Consider the following 18,496-nt stretch of genomic DNA (forward strand, 5'->3'; position numbering starts at 1 on the left):
GTCGTTTCTCTCCCGTTCTCGTCTTTCGTCAGCCGGCGTATGGAGGAGCGAGGAGGCCTCGCTGTCTGTGCTGTGGGAGGCGGCTGTGTTTCTGCTCTATTATTGGGTGGGGGGGCAAGTGGAAAGCACTCCGCTCATGTAGCCCATTATTTCTCTCATCATGTGTTCTCACTTTTTCTCCCTATCTCTCCCTCTCGCCCTCTCCCTGCAGAACCACACACTGAGTCAGCACGCGCAGTGAGACCGAGGCTCGGCAGGATCTCGCAGCTCAGCTGGGGCCCCCGACCCAGAGCCGGCGGGGGACCCCCATCTCCACATCACAGCCAATCAAAGTGTCATTTGCTACTCACATGTAAAACTCTAACGATCGCGCCACTGGGCGCGGCTATTAGGAGCAGCGGGGGAAAGGAATATTAATGGGATATGCTATTAAATAAAGAAAGGAAAAAGTGGGTGAGGAAAGCAGTGAGCGCTAGCTGGAGGAAAGAGAACCAAGGTATTGTACGTGCAGTATTTTTTATTGTCCCGCCAAAACCCCCACCAGCTTCTTCGTCCGCCCCGTCTCCCCCCTCCCACCAATCACTCCCCAGGTCATGCAATTTATTTTATTTTTTAATGAATAGAAAAGGAAAAAAGCAAGAAAACAGCCTTTGTTTTGGGATTTTTTTGTTTTGCTTTTTCATAGACTGTACTTTCTCGTCCCCTCGGTCGCTTATTGTATTCGACTTCATAGGTGCCGTTTTCTTTGATTTTTCCTTTTCCATATGCGCTTCTTTGCTTTTGTTTTCATTTTTGTACCTTTCATTTCTTGCAGTAAGTAGGTACTTGTGCTGTGTTGTGATTGTTTGCCAGTCGTAATATTCCTAAACCGCTACCTAAAACGATCCTTTTTATGATTATTGTTATATATATTTTTCCTTTTTGTAATTACTATGAAAACAAAAAGACATGAAAACAAAAATAAAGTGCAGAAAACCATACAGATGTTTCTTTTTTTGGATTGGGTTTTCCAGTCTCTATGGGGCCTATAATGGTTATTGTAAAAAAATAAATATCATCGATTTCAATGCGTCTGGTCAACGACTGCTTTTTGAATGTGAATTAACCAGATTGCAATAATCTAGTACAGAAAAAAGATGAAAGGAATAAATAAATGACAAATAAAGAATTGCTGTGTGATGTGATTTATGAGTTTGCTTGGGTGCTGTGTTTGCTGATATTGCGACACAGAGAGTGACCAAGAACTGCGCTGGAAACGATGCAGCCATTCGGCTCGGCGCACAAAGACAAGCGACTACGGCATAATCTGGCCTTTATCGTTATGCTCAGGCACAAGGTGATAGCTGGACTGATCACACCTGGCAACAATCCTCTGTGAATAGATCTGTTTGAAAAAAGGCACAGTGGACCATCTGTGTCGAGTTTCATCTAAGGTCACGCACACAAGAACGAGGTTTATGATGACCACACTTATCAACAGCAGCAGTGCGCATTGTAAGATAATTAGCCTGACACGGCTGAGAATCATACACGTCTCACTGGTGATGACCACGTACAGATATTGTGGTTTGGTGTGCGTGTCTCGAGCATGCAGTGCGTGTGGGCTGAAAGAATGGGACAACGAGGCCGAAGGCTCCGTTCAAAAAGGGCCGTGGAGCCGTTCGCTCTGCACCTCGTACCGGCTGCACTGACAGTTTAACACAGCTGCTTTCATCAAGCTTTTCCTCTGCTGACCCACAGTGACTTTTTACAATGGAATTGATGTGTGTTGAAATCATGTAGCACTGTGCAAAAGTCTTGAGTTGCCCCTCATTTCTTTATATTTGTACTGAAACATGGGGAAGCACACATGTAAATATACTCTGTTTGGGATCATTGTTGTGCTAAAATATTTAGATTCTTTCCACATGGTGTTGCATGATGGATCAAAATCTGGCTGCACTTTTCTGCATTGATCATTCAAACAACTTCCCCAACATCAGCCCCAAACCACGCCCGATCCTCCACTGACACCCACAGTTATAGTTCTCTGATGGTCCCCTCCCTCCAATATTTTGAACACAGATGAATTACTCCATAGGATCTGTAGCCACCGAGTTTCAGCCTGGCTCTTGTGTAATTTGGCACACCTCAGCCTTTGTGTGCTCCTTCCTTATGGATGGCTTCTTCACAGCCACCCTCCCACTGAGACCATTTCTGATGAAGAGGAGATGGATCAGCTGAAGGGCCAGATGTGTCTCTGAATCCATGTCAGGTCTTTGCTGAATTTTCTCTCATGACTTCCAGATATTGTTCACCTGGCGCAAATATTCTCTTAGACATGCCACTTCTTCTTTTTCCTCCAACTGTCCAGGTCGTTCATATTTTCTGAAGGGCAAACTGCACATCACGCTGAGATATAGCAGGTGTTTAGCTAACAGTTCTTTGGGAATCACCTTGTTGGTGCAACACTTCTATTTTATGCCTGTCAGTCTGTTGTCTTTTGCATCTTTTCAGATTTTTCCATGTGTTTTTGCACCAGGGCACTAGAAACAACGTGCCTAATGTTGTTATGTGAAGACACAACACTGGTTCATCCTTTCAATTAACTGCCTTTTTATGCTCTAAACAAACAAAAATCCAGCACGAGGACTGAATATGAGTGAAAAAGCAGCTGATGTCTAGAACTTCGAAAGACTTTCAAAAAGAACTATTAGCAGACTTTAATTTGAAAAGGTACGGCTGTTTGGATGCAAAATATAAAGGAGTGAGAGGTTCATCATTTTTTCACTTCTAGTTGATATTAGTAATGCAGTAACGTTTCATAAACTTTGCACAGTTTTGTTTCCTTCTTAGAATAACTGCACTTGAAGCCAGCATTAAAAATGTCTCCAGAAATAATCCAATGGGTGACAAGCAAGGGTGTAGATTTGGCATGAACGGAAGGGACGTGTCCCCACCAATAATTTGATCTCTTTGAGTAAAGAAAATCAAACCCGATAGAAAAAAAAAACCGATCTGTCCGCGTCTCATTCACCCAGCGGAGCAGAAAGAGTTAAATCACGTGCTCTACTGGAGTCCTACGTCATGTGACAAATATGGCCAATGTGATTGGCTGAGCCTTTCAGGGAGCTCTGTTTAGTTTCAGTAGCGGCAAACCTGCGCTGCGAGGAGGAGAGGAGGACGGCAGCAAAGAGGAAGAAGCTGGATATAAGAAAGTGTTTTTCAAAGAAACCTGTCAGTCACTTAAAGCCAAGTTCACTCATAAAATGTGTCACAATAACGTTACAGGCTGTGCCAGGCTTTGGCCCACATCAGTCTGAAACTGTACGTAACCATGAATAACGTGTTTGCACAGCAGGCAGCACTGTTAGTTCTCTCAGTCTCAGAGCAGCGTTTCTAATTTTGATTGAAACTGTCAGAGAAAACAGAGCCTCGAGCAGCCCGGATATTAGTTTACAGAGGCTGTTAGAATTATATGTCTAACGTTAACATGTTGGTGACACAATAATTTCATCCTAATGGCACTGACGTATTCATAGGGTTCATTTTTGAGACAAAATATCATGATGTAGTCAGGATTTTGCAAATATTCCACCTTGTAGTGCAGTTTGCACAGTTTTAAAATGCACTCAGCCTACAAACATTACTGACGAGTCAAGATCTGCACAAAGTGACAGAAACACTGAAGCAGCTCCACATTTTATTCTTATTGTCATGTATGTCCTGTTTGTCAGGTGACAGGCAGCTCTTTTTTTATTTATTTAACCTTTATTTAACCAGGAATGTCCCGTTGAGATCAAAGACCTCTTTTTCAAGGGAGTCCTGGCCAAGAGGCAGCACATTTCAAGACAAATACATACGAACAAACAAAGTTAAAATTACACAAAACAATTACACATTATTGAGGCAGCCTGTAGGCCTTTGAGTTTAGTTTTAAAAACATTTAAAGACAACAATTCAGTTAGTTTCCAGTCTTTCTGTAACATGTTCCATGAAAAAGGCGCAGAGTGGACAAAGGCTTTCTTACCCAGCTCTGTGCGGACAAGGGGAACAGACAACAGCAGCTGATCATTTGAGCGCAAGGAGTAAGAACCACTATTTGTCCTTGTGACCAAAGTACAAATATAAGGAGGCAGCAATCCAAGCATAGCTTTGTAAATAAAAGTGTACCATGTTGTAGCCATGTTGTAGCTCACAGGTGACTGGCTGATGATTTGGTGCTATAGATTAACTAGTATTCATTATCATGACAGTGGTTAGGCTGCTGATGTAAAATGATTCGTTAGTGTATATTTGACAAAGAATCTGAATTGACATGTCTCACTTTTTATATGGCACGAATCAATGTGTTATTTTATCAGGTGTTCCTAAAAAGAATATCGATCTGTCAGACAATATTGTGCCTGATTACTGTTCATCAAGTCTGTGACCAGAGAAGGCAGTAATGTTTCGTCATCTCGTTTATGTCCTTTTTAAAAATTACACGGTTCAGTATTAACCTGAATTTGTGGATACAGCGATGAACTGTGACCCTACAGAACTGCACCCATTCTTAGAGCAGTGTAGTCTGAGGGACTGGAGATCACACTCACTCATCCTGGTTCCTGAACTGTTTGGCCTTGTGCAGCCTTGAACACTTTCAGTTTTACTTCTAAAAGACTCACTGGGATGTGGTTTGTATGCCCACATGTATGTTATCCTTTTGTCAGCTAACCAAACTAACTGCACACAGCGGGTTTTTTTTTTACCATTACCACAGACATTAATTAACTAATGGGAGAATTCCATTGCAGCACAGATGGTGGGAGACGAGTACATGCCAACGGGAAAGGCTTTTAAAAACTTTGGTTTTTAAATTAAAGTGAATAGAAATAATATGAAACAACTAATAAGTAACAAGAGGCATTTTGAGATAGCTGCACACACGCGCACGTTTCCACTCTTTTTTCATAAGAAAAACAAACAAACAAACAAACAAATATTTCTATATCTGTCCTATTATTCGTCCTCCAGCTCCTGAATGTCTGGCTGACTGTTACCTTAAAACTACCGTATTTGTTCCTGCACTAGGGCAGGCCACCCGTCCATCACAGGGCTAACACAGAGACACAGACAATCATTTACACCCAGTTTATAAATGACCCGAGGCGCACATGTTAAGACTGCGGGATGAAGCCAACACATCCACAGATGCTGACACCGGACCCTTACAACCACTGCGCCATCATTAGTGCTACAACACCAGTTAAAACAATTAGAAACGTGTGTATGGATATTTAAAGATACATGATCTACAGTCTCCTGTGCACCTGCAGGTACTCGGATCGTACTTTCACTTTGTGACGTCGCTGCCAAACGCAGACGGTCCCTAACGCTGACGACAGCTCGGTGAACTCTGAGGACCTGTGTTTTTTTCAGCGGAGGCACAAATAAAGTTTGTTTAGCAGAACACTTGGAACTAAACCGTGGTACATTTAACCGTCCGGTTGTCGTTTGGTGCACATTCACAGCAGTGGCGGGTACAGCCCCGTGAAATAGGTCCGTGTGTGTATTTCCGGGTGGCACGAGGCTGCTCCGGTAACATCCCAGCTAGCATCAATTGGTTGAGCCTACCTCCTCCGCTCGGTCGCCGCGACAGCCGGAGGCCGTGACACTATCGCCCGGGACAGCTCCACGGTGGACGTCTTGTAGCTGAAAGCCCAAAGCGGGGAGAGTCATGGCGGCGTCGCTACTCTCCGAGACCGACATCAGGCACCGGTCCATGGCGGAGGAGGATCCGAACGGCAACGAGCATGGGGCGGCTGCACGCAGCGCGGCGCCTCGCTGGGGACCGCAGCACGCCGGGGCCCGACAGCTAGCACGGCTGTACTCGCCAGGTAAAAGCGTCGTTATCGTCCTCGGTGGTGTTAGTGCTGGTGTGACTTACTGTCTGTGTGCATCAGCGGAGGCCTAACAGCCCACAGTGCGACATCAGAGCTGACAGACGCGGGGATGATGATGATGATGGTGGTGGTGAGGGTGAGGGTCACTATTTTGATGGCAGTCCCGTTAACAAACTTAACAGCGATATGTAATTAACGACTAATTACTACAAAGACTGTGCAGCAGACAGTGAATTATTGCATTAACGTACTGTGAAGGCCTAATGTCTAAAGGTGGGGGGCACAAGTTTCAGCTGACTGACCCCCCCACCATGCTCGCATGGTTGAAGTACCTCTGTCTCAGGCCTCTGTTAAGCTCGTGCACACGCTGTTCCGCTCAGACATTTATGCATGTTAACAAACCTCAGACTTTTTCTTACTGAAGGCCCACTCAGGGAGTATGTTCCTATCCATGCTTTCAAAGTGAAATGTCCTGCACGGATAGGTGGGTGTCAGTGACCGACCTCCCGTCTGTCTCACATCATTTCTTGCCCCATGATTACAAGCTTGTACATGTAAGTGAAGAGTGATCAAATAATCCCAATTTCCCAGCTCTAGGGCAATTCTGGTAGTTTTAGGACAATCAGTCACCATTTAGGCTTCCCACAACTAAACGAACATGATCGAATGACGTGTGCCAATGAAAGCTTAAAGTTTCCTGAATGGCGACTAGATAAGACGGATACACAACAGAGCATCGAAACAAAAATCACAGCTAAAGGAGAAGAACTTGGAACTCGAAGCAGATCGCCATCCGTTGTTTGGAAATACTTTGGATTTATGGGAAGTGACCAACCAAGATGAAATAATGTGCAAAGATTGCTGTGGATCTGCAAAGCAACACGACTAAGTTACACACCACTGACTGCAGTACAACAAATGCATTAAAGCCAAGAAAAACACTGCGGCGGTTGCTAATGTGAAAAGTCCAACATCAGCCAGTGCAGCTCGTCAGCACGTCCATCCAGCTCACACAGATGCACTGAAATCACCAAAGCAGCTGCATTCCCTCTGGCCAACGATAAGTGTCCAGCAAACACGGTGAGGGATGAAGACTTCTGGAAAATGGACACAGGAGTGGGGATACTTCACTGTACACAAAACACTGGGAAAAAGAGAAGGCCGTCAAACGTTCCTACTTGGTCACATGCATCATGCAGGTACAATGAGTGGGGTGCAAAACTTTATCTCCTGCTTTTAGTAGATGGATAAATTCATTATTTGTAGAGCACTGATTTATTTTACTGCAGAGATCTGTGCATCAGCAGGTGTGTCCCACTACATGGAAAACGTAGGGCTATGTTTGTGTGACAGCAAAACAGTTTTGTCACTAAAATCAGGGGATTGTGATGAAAAAACGTATTATCAACATTACACATTGTGCAGCCCGAGTGGTGATGCAGGCCTTCAAACCCATTCTGTGTTTTTCTGTTTTGCTAAAGGTGAAAAATATTTTAGAAGAAGGGACGAGCTGACACCTGGATGGACGCGCTAAAAGGCGTAACCATCGTCAACACGGCGTCATGTTTTGGCCTGAATCAAAGGGGACTTATCTTCTACTTAATCATTTAATTCACTTCAGCACTTTTGCTCCTTTACCCTCCCTTTAAGCAAACGTGTTTCTAATAGGCGTCATGTTTAAACAGGAGGGGGATGAAGCCGCTGTACTCACAGCTCTTTCTCCAACTCTTCTAAAGTACTTGTGTTAAAAGGGCTCCAGAAACCTTACAGTCAGCTATCAGGGCGGAGTAAGGGAGGGCGATGTAGCCTTTCAAGAACATTTGTGATAATGATTTGTGATGATATAGAAAAAGCCACTGAACGGGTGCAGCCTTTATCAGGGTACGTAAACGATAGGCGTTCTTCATCCTCCTTTTTCGATGAACTCCTGTCATGGCAATAGGAGTAACACAGCATAGGTCGAACAGAAGCAGCCCAGGTAGTGCTGTCCCTAAAACCTGTCAATAAACCATGTAGAAGAATTGCTTAACACATTAATTTTACAGTGACTAAAGTAACTTGGCCTTTTAAAGCCCTGCTTTTCAATCATATAACTGCATCAGTCGCTCCACAGTTTGCTCTTCCTGTCACATGGAGTACAGCTGAGCACTGCTTCGGTTACACATGGCCTGTAACTGGAGCAAAAGTACTGGGCTCTGTTATTGAAGTAGCTCCCTTATGTAGCTACCCTATGAAATCTTCATCAGAGGCTGAGGCCATGCAGGGCTCGTCTCCTTGCTGTGGAAACAGGAAAGCATGGCGATGGTATAGCAATGACATCGTGATATGTTTTTGTACCATGTGAATATGTATGCCCGTGTGCTGTGGACAGTGTGATACGGCACAGTCGTGGGGACGAAGCCCTTCCTGCCTGTGATGGCATGCCACACATGGTAAGCTCCACACCTCATCACCCGTTGATTCACTTTAGTTTAATTTACAGTCACTACTTTAAAATATTCTACTTATTGTTCAATATTGTTTCTTTATTAAATGTATTCATTTTTCCATCACACCTTCCAATGTTTATATGGCGTGCACACATATTAACCTTGCAAGGTCAAAGTTCTGTTTTATGTTATATTAATACATCTATCTTTGTTTGAGTTACCTGGGGGTTGGTGTCTCCTCCTGTCTGGCAAAAGGTGTGGCAAAGGGCTGCGAGACCTGAAGTACCACTGACAGCCTAATTGGATTGCACCACATGCTTCATTGCCTGGGGGGTGTTTCATGTTTGTTTCATTGTTTTGTATTAGTTGGTTATATGGCAGCCAGCTTGTTTTCCCCCGTGTGTGTCATTTGGTTTAGCTAGACCAGTATTTAAGTTCCCCTGTGTGTCATTTCAGGAGGTCAGTTTATCATATGTTTGTTTGAGGTTTTGTTAATTATTATCTTGAGTTTAGTCTATTGAGTTGACCTCTTTTATTGGTCTGCCTGTTTGAGTTTTGGCTTTGTTAAATATGTTTTCATATTTTTGGGTCAATAAAACCCCTTTTTGAATTAAAACCACCTGTGTCCTTTATGCTTTACTGCTTGGTCCCTGACGCTGCCACAGGATTAATGAGTAGTTTTTACAGTCTAGTGAAGTTGTTGCCTTCAGGTGTTCAGTTCAAAATCGATGTGTGACAGAGTCTGCAGGAGTAATCCTCCAGTCTAGTCCTCGGCCCAGAGTGTGGCTGGCTTTCTTTGTTGCCCGCTAGTTTAACCTCCTCAGACCTGAACGCTTCCACAGCAGCATTTTTAATTTCTCTTTGATATTTGGGCTGATTGGGACCTGATGAATGTAAAAACAAAGAATTACCAGATTTTTTTTTATTTTTTTTACCTGATTTTTGTTTCTAATAAAAATGAGATCCACATATGAGGATATTCGTTTAAAATTTCGATAGAACAGTAGCACTATAATGTCCTCCTAAGTGGATATCAGGCCCTTGTAGAGCAAAATTGACTATTTTGGTCTAAATAACCCAAATTGTGATGTCCACATATGTGGACGCAGGTCCTAGGAGGTTAAATTCACCTTATGTCTTCCAGGACGGGTAAGTCTGATTAGGCACCTGGAAAGAAACTGCCTGGCAGGATAAAACCAAGGAGCAGTCTGAACCCTGTGGGAGAAACTCCCAGTACCGCTGTTGGGACAGGCAACACCTCCATCACAACAAGGTGTAGCTCCTGTGACATCAGCTCTTGTATGATGTGGTTTTCCTGAATATTTTCCCTCCTCCTGCATTTGTTTCTTTCATTAAAAAAAACATCAGTCAATACGTAACTCATTGTAGGTAAATGTGTCTTATGGAAATAATTAAATCCAGGTTTTCACAGTGGGATGTTGAGCCTCCTCAACACTTCCACGTTTTGCGGTTTATTGATTGGTGAAATAGATGGCAACAATTTAAGGCACAAGATAAATTGAGCTATTTCATCAGCGGACATGCGTTGCTTTTGGCACGAGGGTGGGCACGCTGGGGCTCAGACCTAAGCAAAGACAACCTGTGTTACCAGTTGTGCATCAAGCTGGCTTGTGCCACTTTTTGCCTGACCATCTGCCCTGCGTCTCACTTCACTGAGCATTTTAATTGCCTCTGGTCGAGCTAAGCTGGCAACTTGTTGACAATTTCTAAAAAAAGGAATGATGATCAGAGGAAAAAAAGGTTTGCACCGCTATCTCCACATGTGACATACCTGGTGACGTAAATTTGGTTCATATTTGCAATCCTGTCGTATTTGTGCCCCAGAGCAACTCGTTGAAAAGGCTCCTCAAGATTTATTAAAACGTTCGTTTTCATTTAAAATCAGCCATCACCCCTGACTTTACTGGAACCTGGGGACACCAGGCGTCCTATTTTTAGTCACTGTGAGTAAGAGTCACCTTCCCCATTAGTGGAATTGGATCTGTTATTCAATGCAATTACATTAGTGAGATAACGTCTCAGCTCTGATATTTGGGTTTTTCTTTCCTGCTGTTGCCAGGCAACACAAACATTACACATTAATGTAACCAGATGGGTTTACCTGCACACAGCCACTCACAGACGAGAGATTATTTAAGTTATTTAGGAAAGAAATGGATGGTGTAAGGTACGAGAGATGTTTGACCAGAGTTGGGTTTCTGTTTGTGTGGATGTGTGATTCAGAAATCACAGCTCCAATGGACGAGCAACAACTGACATGATTGTGTGACTGCCATGTTTACTAACATGTGATCGCTAGCATACTGTGTGTAAACGGAACATCACACACAGGCTGTTAAATAATCGCATGTATAATATTCTGATCAGAAGACATCTTAATGGCTAAATGCAGCTAAATGAGCATTCTTATTATTGGCTGCATCCAGATCTGACTGGGACAAAAAAAAAAAAACAGGCATGTTTTGGTCCAGGCAGCCCACCGTGATTGGTGGTGATGGATATATATATATATATATATATATATATATATATATATATATATATATATATATATATATATATATATATAAAACACCCAGCACGCCCCTGCGGGCGGTTTATCCTTCAAGCTCGGGTCCTCTACCAGAGGCCTGGGAGCTTGAGGGTCCTGCGCAGTATCTTAGCTGTTCCCAGGACTGCGCTCTTCTGGACAGAGATCTCCGATGTTGTTCCCGGGATCTGCTGGAGCCACTCGCCTAGCTTGGGAGTCACCGCACCTAGTGCTCCGATTACCACGGGGACCACCGTTACCTTCACCCTCCACATCCTCTCGAGCTCTTCTCTGAGCCCTTGGTATTTCTCCAGCTTCTCGTGTTCCTTCTTCCTGATATTGCTGTCATTGGGAACCGCTACATCGATCACTACGGCCGTCTTCTTCTGTTTGTCTACCACCACTATGTCCGGTTGGTTAGCCACCACCAATTTGTCCATCTGTATCTGGAAGTCCCACAGGATCTTAGCTCGGTCATTCTCCACCACCCTTGGGGGCATCTCCCATTTTGACCTCGGGACTTCCAGGTTATACTCGGCACAGATGTTCCTGTACACTATGCCGGCCACTTGGTTATGGCGTTCCATGTATGCCTTGCCTGCTAGCATCTTGCACCCTGCTGTTATGTGCTGGATTGTCTCTGGGGCATCTTTACACAGCCTGCACCTGGGGTCTTGCCTGGTGTGATAGACCCCAGCCTCTATGCATCTTGTACTCAGAGCTTGTTCTTGTGCTGCCATGATTAGTGCCTCTGTGCTGTCTTTCAGTCCAGCTTTGTCCAGCCACTGGTAGGATTTCTGGATATCAGCCACCTCCTCTATCTGCCGGTGGTACATACCGTGCAGGGGCCTGTCCTTCCATGATACAGCTCTCTCTTCAGCATCGCTGCCCCAGTCCTTCCCCTTCTGGACTAAACTCCCACCCAAACTCCTCCACTTGGAGCAGCAGCTTCTTCCTGACCTGGAGTGGACACAAGGGCAGGGCAGTATGGCAAAATAATTTATCACGATATATATATATATATATATTTGAAAATTTGCGATAACGATATAACTGACGATATAATTAAAAAATACTTTACAACTCCACAACTTTATTAGTGCAATGCAAATTCCTCGTTGACAGTTTAACCAAAAGGCATTTCCAGTGGAAACTGGCCGACATATCCTCAGCATAACCATGTATAATATCCACACAACTTAAAAAGAGGTTATACACACACAATACAGTAATACTATGTTGAAGCACAGTACGTATCACTCCGCGAGGCTCCGCCTACGATAGCCGTAATGCTCCGACAATCCATCAAGCGGTGCGGCTTCGTAGCTCAGCAAAGTCGCACTGAAACAGTTTTTGGCAGATTTTTTGAGCGCTGTGTAGCACATAAAATCGGTTCGGTAATAACATTTTGGTGACACTGATGTAGGAGGGATGATGTTGATCGAGAACCTGGCCGTGTTTACTGGCCTGTGGTTGTTGTTGAGTGTAGCACTGATTGATGGTTAAGAGGATCACACATGCTTTTGGGGTCCTGACACTTTATCCCCTCTCACTTAGTGACAGCGGAGCTTAGTTAGCGCGCTGACTTTGGGTAGAAATAGTACACAAGGCTTAAATATGGGTAGTATTATGATGCAACACAAGCTGCTGTTGAACTTTAGATAGGTCTGTTACACAGTGTTACTCGGCAGTAAAGTTTATTATTATTTATACTAGAGGGAAGTAGGTCAGGCAAACAATAAAACAATAAAAAGCCACCATAACCTTCAAAGATGTGACCCAGGCCCTTTTTTAAAGCTTGTTCCTCACACCAAAGGTTAGCATGCAGACAATTATGGTTTTATGGACACAGGCTTTCACATCTGCCCAGCCCAACACTAAACATGTCCTGGACTGTAGTAAGGACAAGGTCAGGTATCAGACTTAGCTGAATTAGCTGCTTTGACTGTTGAGAGTGTAATGAGTGTTTAAATATTATTCAGCTTTTCAAATAAAACAATTATTCAAGGTTTTCCCATCAAAACAAACGATCCAAATTTATCTGAAAGGGATAGTAGTTGTATATGATCTGTTGTTGGGTTGGCAGTTGAATTCCCAGGTGCCTCCTCTGAATCCCATCGTGTTTGGCTTTTGTGTATTTTTGGGGTATTTTACCTTAAAAGCCTCAAAGACATATTTTCAAAAATAAGTTTGAACACCAGATTTGACGTGTCGATGCCCAAATCTGGTCTCTGACTGTTTTTTCTGAGGTCCTGTCGTAAAGCGTGTCGCTTGAGTTTGCAGCGGTCCCCAACCTTTTTTGGGCCACGGACCGGTTCAATGTCAGACAATATTTTCACGGATCGGCCTTTAACCTCCCAAGACCCAAACTCTTCCACGGCATGCATTTCTAATTTCTCTTTGATATTGGGGCATATTGGGGCCCGATGAATGTAAAAACAAAGAATTACCAGATTTTTATTTATTTATTTATTTTTACCTTATTTTTGTTTTTAAGAAAAATAAGAGCCACATATGAGGATATTCGTCTAAAATTTTGGTAGAACTGTAGCAGTATAATGTCCTCGTAAGTAGGGAAGGGTACCGGTGTCCGGTGCCATGCCATGGTTCTGACATAAACGGTAGTAACCAGACCGAAAAACAGCGCACATTTCGGTGCTTTATTTTGGTGCATTTTTTTTCCCTGAGATGTCACACACTTTGGATTCTAGCCAATCATTTTATCTTTGCGAGTGTAGTAGGCGGGGCCAGGTACATACGTTCTTTTAGAGCAGAGCTACAGATTAAAAATGCCCAAGGCGAAGCGGTCAAAAGTCTGGCTGTACTTCACAGCAAAAGATGCAAACTCAGCAGCAACAAGTGCTTTAAGCTGATACTGTGATACTGTCAAAGGAGGAAACACCTCGAATCTGATGAAACAGCTGGCGACGCATAGCGTCTTTTTAAAAGCCCAGAAATGCGCCGTATTTGATAGCTTGCTGCGAGACCTCACACCAAGCACATCTACTGCGGGTGTGGTGCCTGTTATCGACCCGGAGTTAGCAACATCCCCCAAGAACCCGAAGAGGAGAGTCCTGGCCCCTAGCCCTGCCAGTGTAGCAGAAATGATGAGGATGATGATGCAGCAGCAGCAGCCGTTCTTCTCTGCGTGAGTAGCTTAATGTTGTTCGAGTGTAATTTACATTGAGTAGGCTAACCACTTTATTACATTAATGCATGTAAGGTGAACTAGCAAACACCGTCGTAGTTACATGCGGCTGTCCTCTTGTTTGATAGAGTGATGCCATATATGCTCTATAGCTGCAGAAAAGGCTAACATTGTTATCTTTTTACAAAAAAACGGCTGAACATGAGAGGTTTTTGGACAAAGTGTGTGTTCTCCATTCTTTAAGCACCGGCACCGTTTCAAAAGTACCGGTTTCGTACTGGTATCGGATAAAACCTAAACGATACCCATCCCTACTTGTAAGTGGATATCAGGCCCTTGTAGAGCAAAAGGGCCTAGGAGGTTAAGGTGTGACGGATAAATACAACAAAATAAAATGATCCGACCGAGACAAAAACTGTGGGATTTAGTAAATATAATATCAAACTCACTGAATTCACTGTGTAATTGTGTAACTTTATTAGCAGTGTCCTCCTGAAATGCGCCAACAACATTGAGAGTAACATCCTCCTCTCTTCCCCTTAATGCTCTATGGTCGCTATGGTGACGTGTAAATAGTTCTTTCAAAATAAGACACACAACTACAACATGGGGTTCGATAAAACCCTGAAAACGATAAATTTCACACCTGAGCCTCAACTCTCACGGCCCAGTACCGGTCCGTGGCCCGGGGGTTGGGGGCCGCTGTCGTAAAGAGAAAGAAGAACGGGACAAGTTTTTATTTTTTTAGATCTCAGGGATGAGGATAGCTAGCTTTATGGCGTGGATGATGGCTTCTGGCTTATCGCAGATTTAGTTTTTTAATTCAACACTTCAAATAATCTTTTAAACTAAAATGAATTTTTAGTATTGCTGAGAAATGTTTTGTCTTGAATAATATCGGATGAGCAGGTAAAGCTCTGAGTTATCAGCGTTCATACTGAAAGAGTGCATTTTAGCTTCTGGGTGTTTGTTGCTGCTCTTTTTGAGTTTTTCTCAGTTTGGCCGAGCGTCGCTGTTTGTGAAGCGCAGGGGCAGCTGTCAGACACAAACTCTAATGGCCTTTCCCAGAGGAAAATGTGGTTTTTGGGTTTAAAAGTAGAGGCCGGTGGCTTCCTGGCTGTAATAAGAGCACGGTTATGTGTGTGCGCATTTGCTTCTTCACCAGGTGAATCTCTAAATGACTTAGAAGCTTTCCCTCATTTCAGCCAAAGGGCACAGCAGGCGGCAAGTGGAAGATATGCTCAGCGAAGCTAACAATGCTGCCGAGCCATTTTATGAAAACTTAAAAGCAAAAACGTTCCCCCACATGCTGACAAGTGTCTGTTTAAAGAAAAATAAACAGCTAAAATTCAAAATGTCAAAGTGTCCATTTAAGGGAGCGTCACGCTGTTATGTGCTTAGTTGTTTGGGTTCGGTTCAGCGTCCGTAGGAGGTAAATCTAAATAGCAGTTTGGCTTGTTAGAGTTTGGAGAAGTTTGATGAGGCGTTGGCAATGCTCCATAGAGCCAAACATGGGCTCATTACAGCAAAGCGAGGATGGACAAACAGCTGGATATATCTCCCTGTGCCTCTGTTTCTGCATCTCTCCGTTTCTCTCATTCATCCCCTCGTCTCTCCTCGGCCCTGCCGTATGTCTGAAGTGTCACGGTCTGCTGCTCCTCTCCGCTCCCCCTTTTTAAATGTATCATCGACTTCCACGTATCGCACATTTCTATCGAGTACAGTGGAAGACTCTGACGTGCGTGCGCGCGTGTGGTCTCGAGTTACCCCGGAGGCTCTAGTGTCCGTGGGTTTGAGTGATCTTCAGCCTCATCCAGCTCATCTGCCACCCTGCTCCCATTAAACACAAACATGCACTTATGTGTGAACATGCACTAATCGGTGTTTTTGGAGGCCGGCAATATTTGAACCTGTGAGCAGTGCTGAAAGAACAGAGGTGGGTCGAGTATCCAGAAATTGTACTCAAGTAAGAGTAGCATTACTTTAAAATATTATTACTCAAGTATAAGTGAAAAGTAGTCTTCCAAAAAGTTACTCAAGTAAGAGTAAAAAAGTACTTGGTGAAAAGACTACTCAAGTAGCGAGTAACTGTTTGAAATGTCCAATGTATTTTATAAATAAATGTTATCAGACAAACAAAAATAAATAAATATACAAGTTTTAGTATTTTCAACAGGAATATATGTAAAAACAACAAAATAAGGCACAACAATTCTAATTTCCAGGTTTCAGATTTTCACAACATAAAGCTTTTTTCACCAATACCTGCAGTAAGTAATATAAATATATAAACAGTGCAAACAATTTCCAGTGACAAGATATGCTGTGAACTTTATATTCATGTTTGCTCCAAATGGCACAGCAGCCTCAGAGAAAACATTAGCATGAGGCAAGTTTAACATATGTTCACACAAGGCAGCTCAGTTTACCATAAGTTGTATGGGTGTGTGTCTATTTCTGCATATTTAGCAAAAATGTGCCCTTTCTTCACTCAGTGAGGTGATGGTTCAGCTTCAGCAGCAGTTTGCTCTCAAGGTTCTTTCTGTGAGCACTCAGGTCGCATCAGAGCATCAGGCCGTATAGTGTGAGACCTGCATCGTGACCTATGAACTTCTAACCCCTGCGATTTGTACAGTTTGAGCAGGAGCTGAATAATGCGACAGAAAAAATCGCACAGTGTTTGCTCAGCTTAATGCAGACTGTTTAAACTAAACAAGCTGCTGTTTGACATAATAAACCCTGTCAGCCGCAGTATTGCCTCTGTTTTAACAGTTAAAGCAGTAGAGACGAGCTGTTCGCATGTGCGTGGAACTCTACCGTCGTTAAATCGTGCAATCGTTACTACCCACCTCCGTGAAAGAATAAACACAAAGAGCCATGTTTACATGCTTAATAACTAAATTATTTATCACAAGTCCCACCTGTGTGAGCAGGTGAGCTACAAAATCCTGACACATGTATAACTGAAGCTTTCACAGCTTCCTGCCTGTGAATAGAACGATGGATTTTCAGTTGAGGGTTGCAGATTGATCTAAAAGGACTTTACCTGAAGCCTGCTGTGCACCTGAACAGGCATTATGAGTAAATGCACTTCTTCTTTCCCAGCGAGTGGCTGGATGTTAACAGACAACAATGACGAGGCAGCCACCAACTGTGAGTGTTTCAACAAAATCAGACGCGTTGCTGTATCTGTTTCAATAATGTAGGACGTTATGGATGTTTTGATTCTAGCTCACATTGACTTAAAAAAACCAACAACAATATTTTTATTGTTCATGACGTTAGTCAGTCATGTTGCTATGCTAATGTGCCAAATTCACCCAATGCATTTGGCTTAATTTCTTTCTGTGTTTCTGTGTTAAACTCAGACTTATCGTAAGGTCTGCCTCGTTTGGTGACCAGAAATAAAGATTCACTTCCTTGAATTGTCATGCCTCAGAAACGAGTCGGTCCTCACAGAGTGTGATGTGAACGTTTACAGTAGGATGTACTGTATGCAGTTTTAGTGTTCCTGTTATCATCACACTGGCATGATGTCATACATTCACAGGAACATTAGGCTCTGATATATATGAGTTCATGTGCCCAGTTTCATAGCTTTTCCTTATAATCATGATAATGTGAAATAAGAGCACAAGACCAAAACATGTTAGCTGACTTGGAAAAATAAAACTAGTCTTAATTAACCTCCTAGGACCTGCGTCCACATATGTGGACATCACATTTTGGGTTGTCTAGACCAAAATACTAAACTTTGCTCTACAGGGGCCTGATATCCACTCACGAGGACGTTATACTGTCTCTGTTTCATCAAAATTTAAAACGAATATCCTCATACGTTGCTCTCATTTTTCTTAGAAACAAAAATTGGGTAAAAAAAATAAAATCTGGTGATTCTTTGTTTTTACATTCATCGGGTCCCAATCAGCCCAAATATCAAAGAGAAATTAAAAATGCATGTCGTGGAAGAGTTCGGGTCTTAGGAGGTTAAGAAACAGCCGTGTGTGCACGCCCAGGGTCATGATTGCAGGAAAAATTATGGCTGCTGTGGAAATGCGTAGTTGTGCTCGGCCCCAGGAACGGAGCACCGTCGACTCCCATCTCATCCGGCTGAGTCCCGTCGTGGAGAACGACACACCTGAGTGACATGAGCGACACTCTCACCTGTAAAATTGGACTGATTGTTGTCTTAACGATGAGCTTCTGCAAGTTCTCTCTCTTCTTATATGTGGCAGTTCACACACACACACACACACACACACTGCCTGACTCCCTGAACTATTGACCCCAGGGCTGTAAAGGTCAGGGGTCACAAACCTTTGGAGCACGTGTGTCGAGCCCAGAGGAACAGGCGGACTGTGCTTGGCTTTAACCTCTGCGTGTGATCGTGACCTCAGCGTCTGTGTGGCTGCTGCGAGCTGCAGAGGACCGTTATCGCAGAGTCAGCACAATCAGAACATTAAATCGGCCCGATGCTTTTTTTTTGCCCTGGATTATTAATAAA

At 43.4% G+C, this 18,496-nt stretch overlaps 2 protein-coding genes across 6 annotated transcripts in view; both read left to right on the top strand.

Moving 5' to 3' along the window:
• znf423 (zinc finger protein 423) overlaps positions 1 to 1,168 on the top strand; it is a 130,952-nt gene extending 129,784 nt beyond the window's left edge. For all 5 annotated transcript variants that reach the window (XM_080304002.1, XM_026176815.2, XM_080304001.1 and 2 more), the window contains one exon: positions 212 to 1,168. In XM_080304002.1, the coding sequence (XP_080160128.1) occupies positions 212 to 241 (30 nt within the window). In that variant the 3' untranslated portion in view covers positions 242 to 1,168. The remainder of the gene's footprint in view (positions 1 to 211) is intronic.
• A 3,973-nt stretch (positions 1,169 to 5,141) lies between these two features.
• peds1a (plasmanylethanolamine desaturase 1a) overlaps positions 5,142 to 18,496 on the top strand; it is a 56,676-nt gene continuing 43,321 nt past the window's right edge. Inside the window, exon 1 of the mRNA XM_026176818.2 lies at positions 5,142 to 5,858. Coding sequence (XP_026032603.1) covers positions 5,699 to 5,858 — 160 coding nt within the window. The 5' untranslated portion in view covers positions 5,142 to 5,698. The remainder of the gene's footprint in view (positions 5,859 to 18,496) is intronic.

Source organism: Astatotilapia calliptera, chromosome 7 (genome assembly GCF_964374335.1).
Source record: "Astatotilapia calliptera chromosome 7, fAstCal68.1, whole genome shotgun sequence".
NCBI classification, from domain to species: domain Eukaryota; kingdom Metazoa; phylum Chordata; class Actinopteri; order Cichliformes; family Cichlidae; genus Astatotilapia; species Astatotilapia calliptera.